The sequence below is a fragment of the Acinonyx jubatus genome, chromosome E3 (genome assembly GCF_027475565.1).
Source record: "Acinonyx jubatus isolate Ajub_Pintada_27869175 chromosome E3, VMU_Ajub_asm_v1.0, whole genome shotgun sequence".
Lineage (NCBI taxonomy): Eukaryota > Metazoa > Chordata > Mammalia > Carnivora > Felidae > Acinonyx > Acinonyx jubatus.
This window is the reverse complement of record NC_069398.1, coordinates 7,229,747-7,248,164: the sequence shown is the minus strand read 5'-3', so window position 1 is coordinate 7,248,164 and position 18,418 is coordinate 7,229,747. Positions and strand designations below refer to the sequence as shown.

General features: G+C 45.3%; 1 protein-coding gene across 2 annotated transcripts in view; it reads right to left on the bottom strand.

The window, feature by feature from the left end:
• Positions 1-3,469: 3,469 nt before the first annotated feature.
• The window catches only part of ERCC4 (ERCC excision repair 4, endonuclease catalytic subunit), a 31,449-nt gene continuing 16,500 nt past the window's right edge, over positions 3,470-18,418 (bottom strand). For both annotated transcript variants that reach the window (XM_027043220.2, XM_053212896.1), the window contains exons 8-11: positions 16,573-17,170; positions 14,208-14,300; positions 8,343-8,455; positions 3,470-6,030 (exon numbers count right to left, since the gene is read on the bottom strand). In XM_027043220.2, the coding sequence (XP_026899021.2) occupies positions 5,297-6,030; positions 8,343-8,455; positions 14,208-14,300; positions 16,573-17,170 (1,538 nt within the window). In that variant the 3' untranslated portion in view covers positions 3,470-5,296. The remainder of the gene's footprint in view (positions 6,031-8,342; positions 8,456-14,207; positions 14,301-16,572; positions 17,171-18,418) is intronic.

Below are 18,418 nucleotides of genomic sequence, written 5' to 3'. Positions count from 1 at the left end.
TATCTTTGTCGGGCAAATGGATCCTTGGGAATATCTAAAATTCCTCTTCTTTCTCATTCATGAATCAGTCTCCCGAACACTCATAGTCAGGGGCTATAGGGAAACAGAGCTGAGATGAAACATTCAGTTAAGCTTTTGTAAACAGAGAAACAGGGGTCCACAGAGCATCTTAAAATGAGTCTATAGTTCTTAAATTTGATCCACTTATAGTCTGTAGTATTAACATCTTAGTTACCAAACCACAGTTCTTAAACATATGCATATGTATATTACCCATCTTCTAGTTTACAAGGTGCAATTTGGGGATGATTGAGGCTGAAAACATGCTTTTATCATCATATGGAAGCTCATCTTGGCAACACCATTTGCAAAGCATGATTTTTTCAGAAAGTTAGAAACGTGGCTCTCATACAAATAGAAACAACAACAAAAGGGGTCAAAGATTTTATTAGATTCAATGCGTGAGGAAACCAGTTAGATGTTAAGACTGATTTGAAAGAAAATTAAAGACCCAGAGATTGGTAGCTGGTCAGATGAACGCGGAAATAAAGCTGCTAATGAACGTAGCACTGGTTCATGTCTCACCAGGCAATAACCTTGCAACACTACTGAACAGGAATCGCTTGTATTGCTTTCAGGTTTTCTACAAGTTAACCTCTAGTCTCATAAAGTTGTGAAATAGTAAGAGGTACGCAGCCATGGAAAATCAGATAATCCCCAGGGAGCATATGCGTCTGGACAACATCCAGCTCTTTTTTATTTTATTTATTTTTTAAGTAGGCTTCATGCCCCGCATGGAGCCCAACGTGGGGCTTGAACTCACAACCCCAAGATCTAGAGTGGAATGCTCCACTGACTAAGCCAGCCGGGAGCCCCGACATCATCCAGCTCAGTAATCTCTTTGACCTTTTTTCAAATTTTATATACTTGCTTTTGAAACTATTAACTAAGAGAGGCATGAAAACAAACCAATTTGCTTTCTCTGTGACATATTTGTAATGAAATATTTGAAAGTGGGCACAAACCTCTCTCCCCCCACCACTCATCACCAATGTTTCAGCATGGGCTCTGGAGTCAGACTGTTTGGGTTCAAATCAAGGTTCCATCATTTACTGCTGGATGACCCTGGGCAAATGACTTAACCTCTCTGCTCCTCAGTTCCCCCACCATAAAAGAGGCTTTTAAATAATAGCACCTTTGTCTTTGTGATGAAAAGAGATCATGCACAAGGGCTCAGTAAATGTGAATTGAATTATATCACTACTACTAAAAAAGGGTTAATTATTCTACCAGTCTTTATTCCAATATTAAAACATTTTGCAAAATAACCTGTCTTATGCCTTGTTACAAAGGGATCGGTTCTACATTTTAAGACGGAAATGAAAATAACGAAATCCTCAAGATGAGCCAATTAGTAAGCTAATTAAATAATAATTAAACATAAGAGGTTACAATAAATTCTAGATGTGTCGCAAGGATTATTTACTTTCAACTCTGACGCTGAAGGAACAAGAACTTATGAGTCAGGGGCGGCAGGAAATTAATCTCTCTGTTGAGTTAAGATGTTCCAGGCATTGTGCTTAGCACATATTCATTACACGTCAACAAACGAGTGTTTTCAGAAGAATACTCTTTTTTCTCCCCCACTCCTTAAGGAAATACGCACAAAATAAAAGGCAGTAAAGGAAAAATAACCGAAAAGAAAAATGTGCTGCAGCCTTAGAAAGTGGGTTTGTCACGCAAGTCAAACGCAGAAGCTGGGGTTTGCAATCATTTATTGTGCACAACAAAAAAGAAAGCACGTTACATATTGTCTTCCTTTCTGATTATAGTTACCAACATGTTGGTAAAAACGACCCGCTGGGAACACATGTCCTTTCACTATACATTGTTATTTTTATTTTGCCCACAGAATGCTGAGGAAAACACTGAATAAATACACATTTTATTAAACACACACACACACACACACACACACACACACACACACACACGCCTCTTGTTACAAATTGATATGAATCAGTCTCCCTTTTGGCTTACATAACCTTAAATTAAAAAAAAAAACAAACAGCAGGGGTGTGACCCACTAAAAACCTGTGGATAAAGACGGTTAAGTACTGAAGTTCAGAATTGGGCAGGAAGTAGCAATAAACCAAAATAGAAAGCAAAATAATTAAGAAAAATGACAACTCGGGTTGAAGTCTGGATACATTTGAATGTATTCAAGACTGAGAAAAGAACTTTCCTAAACTGCTGGGTTTTAGGAGGATGTTTCTGGGCTAAACTGAACACAAAAGAGAAGAGAAGTTCCCTAAAGAAGTTTTCTGAGCCAGAGGAAAATCAAATTATGCTTGAAAAACAAAAGCAAAGACTAACAACACTCTTGTCTCTCTGCCCCCACCCACTTCTTTGGACTGACTTCGGGGTAGGCTTTCTTGCTGGAGGCCATTTATTAATTCTATATTCTGTTACCTCAACACAATCAAATCTAGACTTAACCCTCTGTGTCCCGATGGGTGCATGGATGGGACAATTATTTTCAGTGAAAGTGCTCTCTCTCCCATTTCATACGTGCTGATTTTTTTTATGCAAAAAAGCTCAAAAAACAGTATAATGCCGATCTCAGGTTTTTAAAAAAGGTTTGGAAAAAAGCTAAGCATGAGTTCATAAGTGAACTAGATATTTACTATTTTGAAAGGAAAAAAAAGGCAAAGGTAACAATATGATGCTGGAAAACAAAGCGATTACGTTAGTTTTGCAAATTCATGCATTAGTCCTTTGCCAAGAGTCTCAGGTTGTAAAAATGTGTCAAAGAATGTGATAAAAGTGAATACACGATGGTTGTACTGAAGGCTCCCCACAACTGGACACACATTAAGATGTATTTCCTTAGTGGGAACGGGAAGTGGCAGCGGGAGACTTGTGTCTACAACGAGCACGTTGGAGTTCATTAGAAACTATCGTCCATAAATTAAATACACGTGAGGCAGCACGCCTGCCTGTCTTCAAGGGTCCGGTAGGTTCAACAGCAAATGACAGAATCAGAGCAGGGAGACAACAGCGCCCTGAATACAATTAAGACTGTTATCTATGTGGTACTAGATAACAAGGGCTGTTTAAAATGGTAGATTTGGACTAGGGCTTATTTCTGAAGACTTCTATCGGAGGGAAACCCACATCAAAAAATGTGCTATGTTCGGATTTGCCTTTTATGTAATGGAAGAACAAAATACGGCAGGTGGGATTACACAAGAAGAAAACAAAAATAGCAATTTCATCTGCCACAAGCAGAAGAGCTAGAACTGGGTGAAGAAAAATTGTTAATAGCCATTTCCATTTGGGGCGGGATGTCTATTTTAATGTACTTTTAACTCTGACTGGACTCTTAAAGAAATACAAAATGTTCTCAACATTTTGTGTTCTATTCTCAAGGGTGTATATTTATTTTAATGTTCATTAATTTTTGAGAGAGAGAGAGAGAGAGACAGACACAGTGTGAGCAAGGGAGGGGCAGAGAGTGAGGGAGCCACAGAATATGAAGCAGGCTCCAGGCTGTTAGGTGTCAGCCCAGAGCCCGACCCAGGGCTTGAACTCAAGGACCGCGAGATCATGACCTGAGTCAAAGTCGATCTCTTAACCAAGTGACCACCCAGGTGCCCCTCAAGTGTGTATTTTTAACTCTGGGGGAAAAAAATGAGTAGCCCAACTATTTATTCTACCTTAAACTAATTTTTGTTTCCTGTCGTCTTCTCCATTCCTCAGATCACTGTATACAGTTCCGTGTAACGACACGGTTCCTTGATATCTCTCAATTCATTCTTGTCCTACCCTGGCAGAGAGTTGGAAATCTACGTCTGCTTTAACCTTATCAACAAGTGTTAACACATGGAGGGATCAAGACGTCAATATGAGTGGAAAGGCCGGTGCAAAGAACGTCTGTGGAGGCTAAGACCACTCTCTGTTCTGTGCTCCCGCGTCCACTCTGAGTTCAAACACTGTGACAAACGAAAACATGGCCTACGCGGAAAACGCAAAACTGTGCGGCGTGGCTGGCGGCACTGCTGTCTACGTCCGCATCAGCTCTTGAGGTAGAAAATTTACTACTCGTTACTAGATGTGTGAATAATACCTTAGTAAAGCTGAAATAGAAAAGTTTAAAAACTGCACAAAGATGCTATGAATGTCCTGTATGTGCACCTCAGTATAAAGCTAACCTAACTCAATCGGAAGGTTTGAGAAGGAGATGGCTTTGTGAATTTTTAAGTGTGTGAATTTCTCTAGAATTCTTAGATATTCTATGCGCTGATCTTCCATTTACTTGTACTTCTTTTATCTCCACTGCAAGAAGGAAAACCCAATCTTAAAGACTCGGGGGGGCCACCCGTTTGCTTGTCCTTGAGTCCTCACACAGACGCCAGCGAGCACGCTGGCCCAGGGACACGAAGCGGGGAGCAGAGGGTGGGCTGACGCTGCGTGTGGAGAGGATCTGGCGCTGGTGGTCTCAGGCGTGTGGGGAGAGGCTTGGGGGGGGGGGGGGGAGAGGAAGTCTTAAGAGACTCTAACGAGCCCTTTGGGCTTAGAGATCTCTGAGACTCAGGAGGTGAGATGTCTGCACAACGGTGCGTCCTCAGCGCTCCTTCACCATCAAATTCTGGAAATAGGGAACAATTCATCTCACGTTTAAAAGCTGCTGGCTTTGCACAATCGAGTTCTGGTACGCGTCACACACATTCGGGGGCTGAGGAACCAGCTAGTTTCACGGGGCGCCATCTTACGTCTTACGTCAGTACGAGGAAGTCCCCGTGGGTTTTTCTTAAAGGGGGAAGCGCGCATTTGCGGAAAAGAGGGTGAGAACTGGCAAGGAATGGCAGACAAGGTTCCTTCTCGGCGTTCTGGGGGCCCGTCCTGAACAAAGAGGGCAGGGACATGATGGTGTGTCTTATCGGCCTGCGTGGGAAACATAAACTGCTGCTCGCGTCAAGAGCGGCCTCCTATAAGCCCCCACGAGACGCCTCGCCTGATTCTGACTCCTGACCGAAGAGCAGGACACGCTGCCTCTGGCCCTGACGGCGCAGGGAGGGAGGCGGGCCGGCATGGGAAGGTTAAAATCAGTGCCTAAACACAAAGTCCAGAGGGGCATCTGGGCTTGTGGTCCGCTAACCCCAGAAGCGGACTGCGCGGTCGTTAGGTGCCGAAGAGAGCGGAATTCTCAGCTCGTGATTCATCTCGGTCTGTTCATTCCGGTACAGGGTGGCTGGAAATCACAGTCACGGGATAAGAAAACGGCCGCCCTCGTTCACTTTCTCATTTTGCCTTTACACACAAACTCGGCATAAGGGGTGTGGATGAAGTCATAGAGCTGCTTCGCGTTCGAGGCGTTGCCCAAAATACCCGCCAGCTTGTCTTGCGACAGGCTCGCCAGCTCTGCGATGTTCTTGACGTGGTGCATCAAAGCGCGACAGTTTTTGGCATTTACCCCTGGCATTTTCAACAAGAAGTCCTGGGGACCCGGATTATACTTTTCTGACTCCGGGAGGGTTTCCGAATCCGCCGTGACGGCCATGGCCGTGGCCGCGTCGGGCTGCGGCTTGTTCTGTTTCAGCTCCTCGAACAGCTCGGCGGTGGCGTGGGGGGAGGGGCACCAGAGAAGCCGGAGTCTGGGGAAGTGAAGCGTGAGGAGGGTGAGCTTGGAACTGACGTCATTGCCGGAGATCTCCTGGTGGAAGGCACCTCGGGAAGTGAGCGAGAAGGGCTTGCTGGGGTCGAACTCGATCAGGAGCACTGGGCGCTTGTAGTAGCGGGACATGGAGATACACTGGCCGTAGAGGCGGCCGTTGTTTAAAGAGCCAATCAAATCACTGATGCTCTTGCGCTCCACGCACATTTCTGGAGTCAGAATGTAGTCTCCGACCTCCAGCGTCACCGGTTCAATGTCAATGCCCCGACGGTGGATCAGGGATGGGAGTTCGCTGCGGAACTCACGCATATCCACAACTATACTTTGCTGTGTACCGTTCTGCTCCTGGCCACCTGTTAACAAAAGGTGGCACGGTAAGTGATGTCACTGAGGAAGAAGTCTCAAGGACGAAGCAGAACAACTAAAGTTTAAAATCTGGGTTGCTGCTGCTCACCTCGGATCCGCTGTCATATAATAACCCATGCTTATTCCTCCTTCTTCTCTATTTTCAGAAAGGTCTGTTTACAGAGTCACTAAAGGTGATTTTCTCTTAAACTGAACAGAGTTAAAAGGAAAAGTCACAAATGACTCCCGAACACCAGCGTTCACTGTTGCCTTCTCTCTGCCCCTCTAAGAACGGTCCCTGATGGTTGCACACGGCCCCACTCTACTCCTGATTCCCACGGCAGAGTCAGAGTCCGGCACATACTAGATGCCTAAAAAGGCTCGCTGAGTAAACTGCCTTATAAGCTGCTGTGAGAACCTTTGGAGCTGTTAGTGCTTGTACCAGTGAGTCCGGAGGTGGGAAAATGGAAGAAGGTGGGAAAAACCGTAAGCTGGTAGACCAGAACTCCTCACACTTGAATGTGCACAGAACAGCCTGGGAGCAAGTTAAAGGCAGTTCTGTGTTCAGAGGGTCTGGGGTAGGGCCCAAGACACCGTGTTTCTAATGAGATCGCAGGTGGGTGCTAAGGATGCTGGCTGAAGGACTACACCCGGAAGGACCAGGGGCTGCTGTAGGCAGAATGGTGGCCCCTTTAAGATGCCCGCATCCTAATCCCAGGAATGTGTAAATATATTACTTTACGTGACAAAGGGGACTTTGCAAATGTGACTAAATTAAGGATCTCAAGATTGGGAGATTATTCTGGATTACCCAGGCCCACCTCAAGGGTCCTTACAAGTGAAACAGGGAAGCAGGAAGGTCAGGGTCAGAGGCGCTGTCTTTGAAGGTGGAGGAAGGGCCAGGAGCCAAGGAGCACAGGTGCCTCTAGAAGGTGGAAAAGGCAAGGAGATGGGGTCTCCCCTTGAGCCTGTGGGAGGGGCACAGCTGGCTTATACTTTGGTTTTAGCCCAGTGAAACCCATTTGGCCTCCAGAATTTGAAGAAAATAATCATAAGGTAATAAATGTATATGTTTCGGGGCACCTGGGTGGCTCAGTCAGTTAAGCGTCTGACTTTGGCACAGGTCATGATCTCACAGTTTAGGGGTTTGAGCCCCACATTGGGCTCTGTGCTGACGGCTCAGAGCCTGGACCCTGCTTCCGACTCTGTGTCTCCCTCTCTCTCTGCAACACGCCCCCACTTGTGCGCTCTCTCTCTCTCTCTCAACAATAAATAAACATTCAAACAAATGTATACTGTTTCAAGCCACTGGATTTGTGGCAAGTTGTTATGGCAGCTGGAGGGCCTGGAGGACTGAACTCAGAAGGACAGACTTCTGTAAACGGCGTTCTGCATGGCGTCTACGTGCTCAAATCTCACTTCCTTCGTATGGCTGATGTTCGGTAGTTCTGCATGAGATGTCAGCAGCCTATCTGAGTCAACGAGAATCTTCTTCAAAAAAGACATAGATGCTCTGAGGCCAGGTTTCCCAAAGTAGGGTCCCGGGATCACTCCTATCAGGAGGCCCTGAGAGGCCGATCCCATTCCAGACTCACTGAGTCAGAATTTCCATGGAGGGGGGCCTGTGGATCCGCAGTTTTGACAAGCCTCTGAGGTTATTCCCGAGGACCCTGACGTCTGGAGTCCTGCTGCTCTAACCAATCTCGCTCTGGACGCTAAGTCAACTCAGTCATATTGCTTTCCTCATGCCACCTGGCTGGCAGCAGCCACCGCCAGGGGGAAACGGGGACTTGGGGAGGGGGACAGGGTTATTCCTGGGTCACACCGCACTCGGAATCAGCAGCTTTTGCTGGCATGCCACAGTGCAGACCGCAATGAGGGCGCCACACACCCGAGATCTGGAGACATGCCAAGAAGCAACACGTGGACACAGGAAGAGAAGTGGGGACGTGCCCCGCACAGCTCCTGCCTACCTGTGAGGTAAACCGGCTTCTCCGGGTGAAGGTAAGAACCTAATTGCCACTTGTACAGGTTCCTTGAGTTCTGTATCTCAGCCAATCACATTTGCGAGCAATGCCGGGGCGTGACGGATTCCGAGGTTGGGGCTCCTGGAGCACAGCCCCCTTATTTTACAGATGAGCAGCCAATGGCCCGGGAGGGACACATGGTTAGCGAATGTCAGCGCGGGCACCGGGTATGGGAGCAGGCAGCCACCTGTACGAGGTTGCTGAGAAAAACCTCACCTCTGCGGAGAAGCTCTGGAAACCCACAGCCTCCTTTATAGGCGATGGGGGGGTGCCCAGCAAAGGGCAGGACTCACCTGCTTTCCTCGTGTCAGTGGGCGAGCCTGTGGACGCAGAGCCTCTCACCAGGTCCAGGTTCCCCTCATCTCTCCCTTCCCTCCCTTCAGGCACAACCATGCTAGCCTTCTCCCTGGGGCGGAAGATATTTTAAACATTTGTTTCAACTAATTTCAAAATTCCAGATTTTAAATTTCCATACATTATAAGAAAACGATCTGCGTGACTATAGTGGCAAAGAGAACACAAGAAATATGTTAGACCAGCAAGCACAGTAAATACACACGGATGAACGATGGGCAAAGGAAGGAGAAAAGAGTTTCTTGGTTGGGTGCTACTTCTGATCTTCCGGAGTCACAAAATCTGTTGTTTAGTTTCCATTCTGTGCGTCCTTCAAGCACTTTGACACATGAAATAAGCATGCAAAAATGCCACAGACAGATGGAGATTTTTTATAAAAATGTGCTAATGCGTTTCCGAGCGTTAAAAATAATGCAAGCCACTTATATTCCAATACTTTCAGAGTAAATCATAGGTAGAAATGTTAAAAATCAGTGATTAAGAAAATGAAAGCACAGATGATACAACTTTGATTTAAAAAAATAGGTGGGAGCCCCATTAAATACTTGGAATTTTACAAGACAATCCAGAGTAATACAAATTTCCAACAGAGATTCAACACAAAGATCGACGTCTCAGGTGAGACAACAGAGCAGCACGGATTCATTCACTCGTGCATTTGCTGAAAAACCTTTCCGGAAGTGCTCCTCCCTGCTGTGCTAGGTGCTTCGGATTTAAATATGGTTACACAACAAATCCTGTCTTCGAGGTAGCTCAGTATCTCACAGCTGGTCGACGGACAGGACCGAACTATCATAACTAAGGTTTGTGGTCGGGAACTACAATCCTCAATGACCAAAGAAAGAGCGGACCAGGTTTGCCACAGTCGTATTTTTCAGAACCAATGAAGTTGGTGACAGTCAATTCATGAGCCAGCAAGCGCTGTGTGTCTGACTGGTGCCGGGAACGGCAGAAAGGATGCACAAAGCCGGGTCTCCTCCCTCGTAGAAACGGAGTCGAGAAAACAGAGCGAGGGTGAAACAACAGCGGCACTGACCAACGGCGGTCACAGAGCGCGGCGTAAGGTGAAACAGAAGGGGGATATTTAGTACTCACTAATAATTTCAGGAAGGGCTGAAGCAACAAAGATTTTCCAGTTAAAGGAAATAAAACCAGATGGACCAATTTTGCGACCAACTCTGGATAAGTGATGTTTTAGCCACTACGAGATACCACCAAAGAACAGAAATTACGATTTTAAATCCTATATATACCCTTTGAAACAATATACAAAGTTATTATTAGTACAACGTTTTATAGCTAAATGGCCCAAGGGGGCAGCCACAGTACCAGTTCCATTTTTCCTATTTTTCTCAAAATCAGTGTCCACCGTGGCCCTGCTGAAATCGGCTTGGCAGTGGCTGTGGCCCCAACAGCCACTCATTACGGATCCGTGACACCCACTAGACTCTAGTTGAGGACAAAGAGCAATCTATCCAGAAAAATAATTGCTCGTTGACTTCTTTTTCTTTAACATTTGGGATTAATATTTGGGATTTTTTTTTTCTTTATTTCCACTTACTTTACTGGTTACGCTACATATCACACATGGGGGCATCCCAATTTTCTGATTAATTTGTAGTCTGTGAGCGGCATAGTGGGTTAGCGTACGAACCTGTATTTTGTGGAATCTGAAACCACTCACTGGCTGTGTGGTCTCAGGCAAGTAGTTTAATGGCTCTGTGCCTCAATTTCATCTGTAAAATGGGGACAATAATAAAACCTACCCTAAAAGAGGCACGTTAGGAGGATTATCCAATACATGTAAAGTACTCAGAATAGCGCTTGGCATATAAAAAGCATTATAAAAGGTTAGTTGTTATTATAATTCTACTTTTCTTATAATGTGGTAAGTTCACCCCTTAATTATCCATGATAATGCTAAAACACTGGAGATTTGCCTTCAAAGGATTCCACGAGGGTTTCAATGAATAAAACAGCCAGTTTACCGTGAAATGTTGTACAGCATAACAGCAAATGGAATCTGAGAAAAGATAAGCTCCTGAAATGAAGGAAAATCAGAAGTCTCCCTCAAATGAACAGAAATCTGCCATAATTATAAACATTCACTCCTTCGCCTTCAACATTTAGCATGATTACCCAAGTTCCATATGACAGAGAGAAAATAATTACAAGTGCAGACCCCTCTTCCCACTTGATCTAAAGTACTGAGGTTCCTTATTTTTACTTCAGCACCTTTAATGATATTTGAATAGCTTGTATAACGTGATGATGTAGGGAGGAGGTGCTGAACCGTAAGTCTCTTCCAACGGGCACGCATTCTGGCCTTCATGCTAACTCACTTTGGGATCTCGAGCTATTCAAATAACCTCACCCCCGCCTTTGCAAAGCAGTGACCTCTCCAAACTATGTCTACTCGGAACGTTACGGCCAATCTTTCTACCCGGGGAGCATTTTATTATCAATACTTAGGAGTGCCATTTTTTTTTTTTCTCCTGTCATTGGTAACCCACTGATCTTGCCCAGACAAGCCATCTGTTCACTGCCAGTTTGCGGGATTCATTCCTTTCTGGTTGTTTTAAATAGTAGCACTGCTTTTATTCTTACGACATCACCCACGGAGGTCCTGGCAAAAGCACATTGTCTTTTTCTCACATTAAATTTCTCAGTACGGGCTCAGTGCAAATGCTCTTTCAGCACCACACCTCATATATATTTTCCTTTTCAAAACAAACACTTCTCAAATTCCCCAAGTTTTCTGGGAAAGTAAATATCTTGAGAGTCTAGATGGTGTAACTTCCTGATTGCTGTGTAATATGGGAAGATCTAACTTCTAATAAGTAGACAACCACCATTGAGTTAGGAGATTAGGCTGGACCACAGATAAAATCACATTAAACTCTGATATGGAAATGATCATGTAGACGGAAAGGCAGGGGACAGTCCGTATTCCAGATTCTGCCGGCTGGTTTCTAGGACATGCCAGGCTTACCCACAGCTTATCACTGAGCCATTTGATGTGGAGGCTCGCTCCAAAATACGAATGGCCCGGGGTCCCTGGCAGCTTGCTACAATCTACTAAAAGGACTCTTTTCTAGATGAGGTTCCCTGATGTGTTCGACAAGAGGCAGCCGGGAGCACAAAACCTCACCCGCTCAGGCCTTCTCCCCCCCACATCCCACCAGGCTCCTTTGGCTACGCCGCTGCAGGAAAGGCCCAGTCTCCTGAGGACTGGCCCTTGACCAGCTTCTGGGAGTTGAGCTCTGAACCCTTGCAATCGTCTGCCTCATCAAGGGTTTTGCACGCCAGAGGCCTGGGGCCACCTGGCCCCGGTCTGATCAGATGCTTTATGCTAACTTGATGTGGCGTAAATACCTGCTCTTGCTCTGGGGGGCTGGAGAACTACAATCACGATGGGTACTCTGTGCTCACGTGACTGATCCCCAGTAAAAACTCGGGGCCCCAAGGCTCTGGTCAGCTTCCCCGTTGACAACCCTTAGCACGTGCTGTCACTCACTGCAGCTGGGAGGATGAAGCACATCTGTGTGACTTCACGGGGAGAGGACATCTGGGGGCTTCCGCCTGGTTTTTCCTGGACTGTGCCTCATGGGTTCTTACCCTCCGCTAATTTTAATCTGTATCCTTTTGCTGTAATAAACCATGACTGGGAGTATACCAGTGTTTTCTGGCTCTTGTGGGTCCTTCGGGTCAATCCCCAATCTCAGGAGGGTCTCGCGGACCTTCACAGGAACGCCAGTAACCTAATCTGAATGGTCTTAGCTCTACGTGCTCATTTGGGACTTGGTGACCATCAACCAGAGCACGCTTGGGCAGAGGACGTTTTAAGAAGAGCGAAGGAACAGTGAGGAGGTGCCGACCCACATCTAGTAGCACCAGCTCCGGTTGCATCTGCAAATCTCTGAAATCTGTTCCCTTCTCCTCGTCAGCCTAATCTTGGCTACCACCTTTTCTCCTGACTCGCTTCCCTGTTCCATCCCTTCCCCAGTTTGATGCCAGAGAGCGCCTCTAAAAATAGACTTCCCACTTAGAACGCTTCGGTGCTGTCTCACTGCCTCCACAGTCACGTTCTCGATCCTCACCAGGGCTTCCTGTATCTCGGCGCCTTCACGCACACTCCTCTCCGCCCTGTCGACTTAGCACCTAGGGCACATTCTTCACGCGTCGGCTTACGCGTCACCTCTCCAACGAAGCCACCCGTTGTCCCCACACCGGGCCTGGTCTCTCTGGCACCCACTACCACACCCTGTTCTTTCACCACTGTGGCCGGGCTCCATACAGGTCCGCTTAGTGTAATATTCATGGTCACTTAACGCTCGTCTTTTCCACCAGAGGATGAGCTCGAGCAGCACAGGGACTTCCGGCACTGCTGTGACTACAGCATGTTCCTAGTGGCACAGGGCTTGGCACCTCAGAGATGCCTGGTACATGTCTGTTGGCGGTTTTGAGTCGTGGGGGAGAGAGAGTCTAGAAGGCACAGAAGAAACGCTAAAAGCTTTGGACAGGAAGAGGCAGCCTGTTGAATACCTGGTTGGTTACCATGCTTTCTGAAACATAAGTACACGCATATAAACCATCCCACAGAGCCTGTTAATAGAAAATACTTTCATAGGCTGAAAGGACTGGCCAGAAGCTGGAAGAATCCACGGCCAAGGCACATCGTACTCACAGAGGATTTGGCGGGGGGGAAGGGTACTGCCCATGTAACGAGCTGAGCCCCTCCACAGGGACCTAGCGGCACGGATTCAGTAAGCACCCGTTTCCAAGAAAGCATGCCCCGGAGGAAGTGGGGTACGGGGACATTTTACGTGTATACTAAGAGCCCACAGCCAGTGTTAGAGGAAGGCTGTCCATTGTGAAATTCTGTGGGGAGCCCTGGTGGGCTGACAGCCAGTGACAATGATTTCTGCCCTCTCGTTGCCACTGATACACTACCAATGTCTGAGGCTTGGACGATTGGTCAGTCCAAGCCACGGTCTCCTCCACTCTAGCCTTTTCTCTAGCTCAGCTCGAGGATGCCCCGTCCAGCCCCTACCCTGGCTTTTGAGGCCCCTCAGAGATCATGTGGCCCATCTTCCCTCACCAAGCTGCCACCTCCTGGACAGCATCCCCTGGTGCGAGGTTATCAGATTTCCCCAGGACCTAGGGGGATAAAAGGTAGCTGACCGGTTTGTGCGTACCTCACTTAGAACATCTGCTTTATGTTACACAGAAGAGGATTTTCGATTTGGATTCGGCACGCTGCCAGACGCTCATCCTAAAACTCATACACGAATGTTTGGATAAACGTCACACCGTCAAAAAAAATGTCTTCCTGGGGTGATTCTACTGCTGGTGATCTGAAGTGACTGGGTTGTAAAAGCATTTCCCGGCCAAAGGGAAGGCAGTCACCGACCCCAGACCATGGAAATTTTACAAGGAGGAACTAAATCATCACTCCAAGGCAAAGGAGAAATCTCGTGCATGGGGGTATGGGAAATTTAAGAACGTTATTTCTTAGGAAAGTAGTCGGTCGAGCTGTATTTTTGGTGTTTTGCGTCGCATGTCTTTACAAGCAGAGAAGCAGATCTCTCCACGTTTCCAATATTCTGTCAAACCATCGAAAGGCAACCCGAGACGGGGGAGAAAGAAGAAAGGTGCACGTACCCCAGGGATGAAGCGGACCACAGGTTTATCTTGACGCGATCCTCCCAGGGTCTCCCCCTCTCCATCCCTCCTGAGGGCGATTATGCTATGCCTCCACTCAGAGAAGCCCCTAGACCTTGAAAGTTTCCATGTATTATTACCTTATGAGTTTTTCAAAAGCTTCCTTTTCTTTCCGCAAAGCAGTGAGATAGCGCTGTTCCTCTGTTGAGCCTCCGTATATAAGAAAGTAAACCCTGCCAGTTAAAACAGAACTCTTTTAGGCTGTAAAAACATAATTTTTAATCCCTAAAAGGACGAGCACAGCACAGCATTTGAAATCAGCAACATAGAGGGCTGCAATAATAAATATTTGACCAAGAATAAAAGGTTCCATTAATCACACACCTAAAAACGAAGCTGCCTAAACCCCCACCTGTTAAAAGTCTCATTACCACATTTTTTTGCCCTCTTCACAGAAAGGAGGAACAGAGTTTAGGTAAACACTGAAATATAACTAGAGGGAGAGAGTAAGTCTTGCCTCAGAAGTATAAACAAATCAGAAAACACAGAATCTCGGCGGCTTCTCTTTTGTCACTTTTCTCTTTACCCCTCTGCCAAACGATAATTTGAAAAGCTGGCTGCTACTTATAAAACGCAGCTTGTGAAAGTTCATGCCAGCGAGAAATAAACACATGAAATCTATATGACCTTTATCTTCCTTCTCGGTTCTTTTTTACCCATGTCTTAACAGAACCGAGTCAGTGCACGTTTTATATAAACACATGGGCATGGAACACATATGGATGCTATCAGCCTCAAGACAATAATTCGATATATTATTTTCTCTTAGGAAGGGCAGCTTTCCTATCTTGTTTGTTGCTAAGAGGCTGAATTAAGCACCTTGTCTGTCCTCCTTCTTCACCTTTTACTGGAGGTTTTCAGCCCTCAACTTTTCTTCCAGATGTCATACTCCTAGGTTATCTTTGAAGTGTGGACCGCTCAAAAACAAAAAAACATACAAAAAAAAAAAACATTGGACAATGAGTCCAGAGACCTCAGCTGTCCCCCAGAAGTGCGACATGGCCACGGGCAAGTAACTCATCACTTCTGGGCCTCAGTTTCCCACTGATGGAGACAGCAGTGGAACCCCAAGGTCCCTTCCAATTCTCACATTTTGTTTTCAAATATCACACTGTTCCATTCTCAGGCAATAGACAACTTTACAGCGAACAAGCTATCTACACAGGTGATCAGTAGCAAAGTATGAAAAATCTACCAGCCTATAATTATTTGACCAGCTTCGTCCAATCTCTTCATCCTGTGTTATTTCTGACCCACCTGCTCCATTCATCTCTGCTCGGGAAGGTTGTGTCAGTTAAGCTGCTAGGAAGGTTTCTTTTGGCTCTGTTTTTGGTTCAGACTGAGTTCAGGATATTAATTTTGCTGTTTATTTCCTTCAGATAATTGGAGGGCCAGAACACTATATTCTTTGAGAGGCATCATTTTCTCAATCTGATATTTCTCTAGATTTTTTTAGCTGCTAATTCTTGAAACTCAAGAAAACTTGGTACAATAATTCCCCAAACACTTTCGTTTTATGTGGATGTAACTTAGAGTCACTTCAAATTTATATGGATGACCTTTCAGAAGATTGAAATTACGGAGGTGAGTCATAACTACAGTAATTTTTGGTGGAGGTTATGATATTATAGATTTTCTGGCCTTGTTCAGATCCAGCACCCCAGAAGCTACAACCAATGCATAAGGCACACAGTATGGAACAGCAGGGCGGTAAGTAATGGGAATACAAATCATTCCCTAGATTTGTTGTTCTGCTAGACATCTGACACGCTTCATATGCAAACTTCCTAGATTGGTCAGAAAGCAAAAGAAGGTTTCATAAACTCCACCCACCCATCATGACGACAGAATGTTAAAGACAATCCATGTGTAGCTGGTGCAGTGTCTGTGTTAAAGCCTGAAGAACTGTGAGATTGGAGGCTTTCAGAAATAGTTCAACAGATGGAATATTACTTGGCCACGAAAAAGAATGAAATCTTGCCATCTGCCACAACGTGAATGGACCTCAAGGGCAGTGTGCTAGGCGAAATAAGCCAGACAGAGAAAGACAAATAAATACCATATGATTTCACTTATAAGTGGAATCTAAAAAGAAACAAAACAAATGAACAGACAACAAAAGAGAGAGAGACTCAGACAGCGAACACAGTGATGGTTGCCAGAGGGGGTGTGGGGAGAATGGGCAGAATGGGCGACGGGGATGAAGAGGTACAAACTTATAAAATAAATAAGCCACGGGATGAAAAGTACAGCATTGGGAATATAGGCGATGATATCGTAACACACTTATCATGGTGAGCATTTTAGAACGTATATAATTGCCCAATCACTGTGTTGTACGCCTGAAACTAATCGAACAGGTCAAGCTATACTTCAATAACAAAGATATATATATATACACATCAAAAAAGAGAGAAGAAAGAGCTCATGTTCTTTATAACTTGCCTCAGAGGCTTCCCGGGCCTACTCGCCCGGTAAATCTCAAGCTGGCGAACAAACGTTAGCTCGGCGTCGTACAGAACCACATATCTCGGTTCCACCTCATGCAGCACCCTTGTCAGAGCGTAGGGGTCACTGCAGCCCAAGAGAGGGTGGATGATGGTGAGCGGGTCTTTCAGTATTCCATAAGCGGCATCGGATGACAAGTTTAAGTCAAATTCCTCGTGCTTGATTTCTTCTAAGGAACTGTCTGGGCTACTGCCCGTGTCTCCAGGACAGCCTTCCTTGGCATCCCCTTCCTCTTCCGGTTCTTCAGGCTTTCCTATCATCTGTGTTAAAGTTAACCGCCGCTTCTTCTTCTTGAGAGTCCTTTCTTTGGGGGCAGCCCTCTGTTTGCTGTGGGGGTCTTTAGGCCTTTTGTGAGATTTCGCCATTCTCTTTGCACTGTCCTCATTTCTAAATTGCACCCACACGTCCTCGGCTTTGCTGTCCCTCTCAAAGGTCTTCCTGTAGAGCCTCAACAAGAAGGCCTCTGCTCCGATCGTGATATACTCTCTCAGCTGGGAACACGTTCGCTCATCACTTGCACAAATCAGTACCTGACCTAAAATTACCAAACAGCGTAATGTTACCATTACCTCACGTGTCCCCCCACCGCCACCACACCCCCGTTCTCTGTCCGCCTGCTCGCCTCCTCCCCTGACAAAGAAGACACATCTTACCCCTTGGCGCATTTACAATTTGTTTAAAAAGGGTCTCAGATGCTTATCAAATGCTTTCCCTCTCTGACAGGATTAGTGAAATCTTTTGAGTAAAGTTGAATCCAGAAACATTTAGTCTTAGGAAAGCCTAGCCGTGGTATAATGGAGGCTTTACAGAAGCTCTTTTTAATTAATAATTTTCCAGAGGATTTTATATGCCAAAATAAATTCCAAATGGATTACTGAGTCAAATGTTAAATATTAAATCATTAAAAAAAAAAAGGCAACTACTCTCCATCTCTGTGGATGGAGATGATTTTCTAGGCTTAAAAACAGTGGAAGATATCTCAGACAAGACTGATATCTATAATCTGAGAGGGACTCTATATAAGAAAAAAACTGTGCATTAAGAAAGCTAAAGACAGAAAAATGACTTTACAAAACAACTATCATAAATGATAGTATCTTTAATATATAAAAAGCCAATACAAACCGAGGACATACCCTAATTTGGCCAAGGAAAAGAAAGACAATTCACCAAAGAGGAGAAAGCATTAAGAAAACATTGAGCTTGGGGCGCCTGGGTGGCTCAGCCGGTTACAAGTCCGACTTCAGCTCAGGTCATGATCTTATAGCTCTTGAGTTCGAGCCCCACATCGGGCTCTGTGCTGACAGTTCAGAGCCTGGAGCCTGCTTCCGATTCTGTGTCTCCCTCTCTCTGACCCTTTCATGCTTGTGCTCTGTCTCTCTCTCTCAAAAATAAATAAACATTAAAAAACATTTTTTACATTAAAAAAACATTGAGCTTAGCAAACACCAAATTTCAAATGAACATTTTTCTCCAAATTAATACAATTGTTACACATATGTATGTATATACACACACGAATATATGATCTCCAGTCACTGCTAAGTGAAAAAGAGATGAGCTCTTACATTGCTAGAAGAAATGAAAACTCATAAAAATTTCATGTAAGTCAAATGTGGTAATATGTCTCAAGAACGTTATCATTTGACTTGCTAATTATATATCCAGAAATTACATTGCACTGTGACCTTAACAATGTGAAACAGAAAATACAGAAAAGAAAACCTGGAGGAAACACACCAATGTGGCTTCTAGACATAATTTTTTTTCCTTTCTCTTTTTT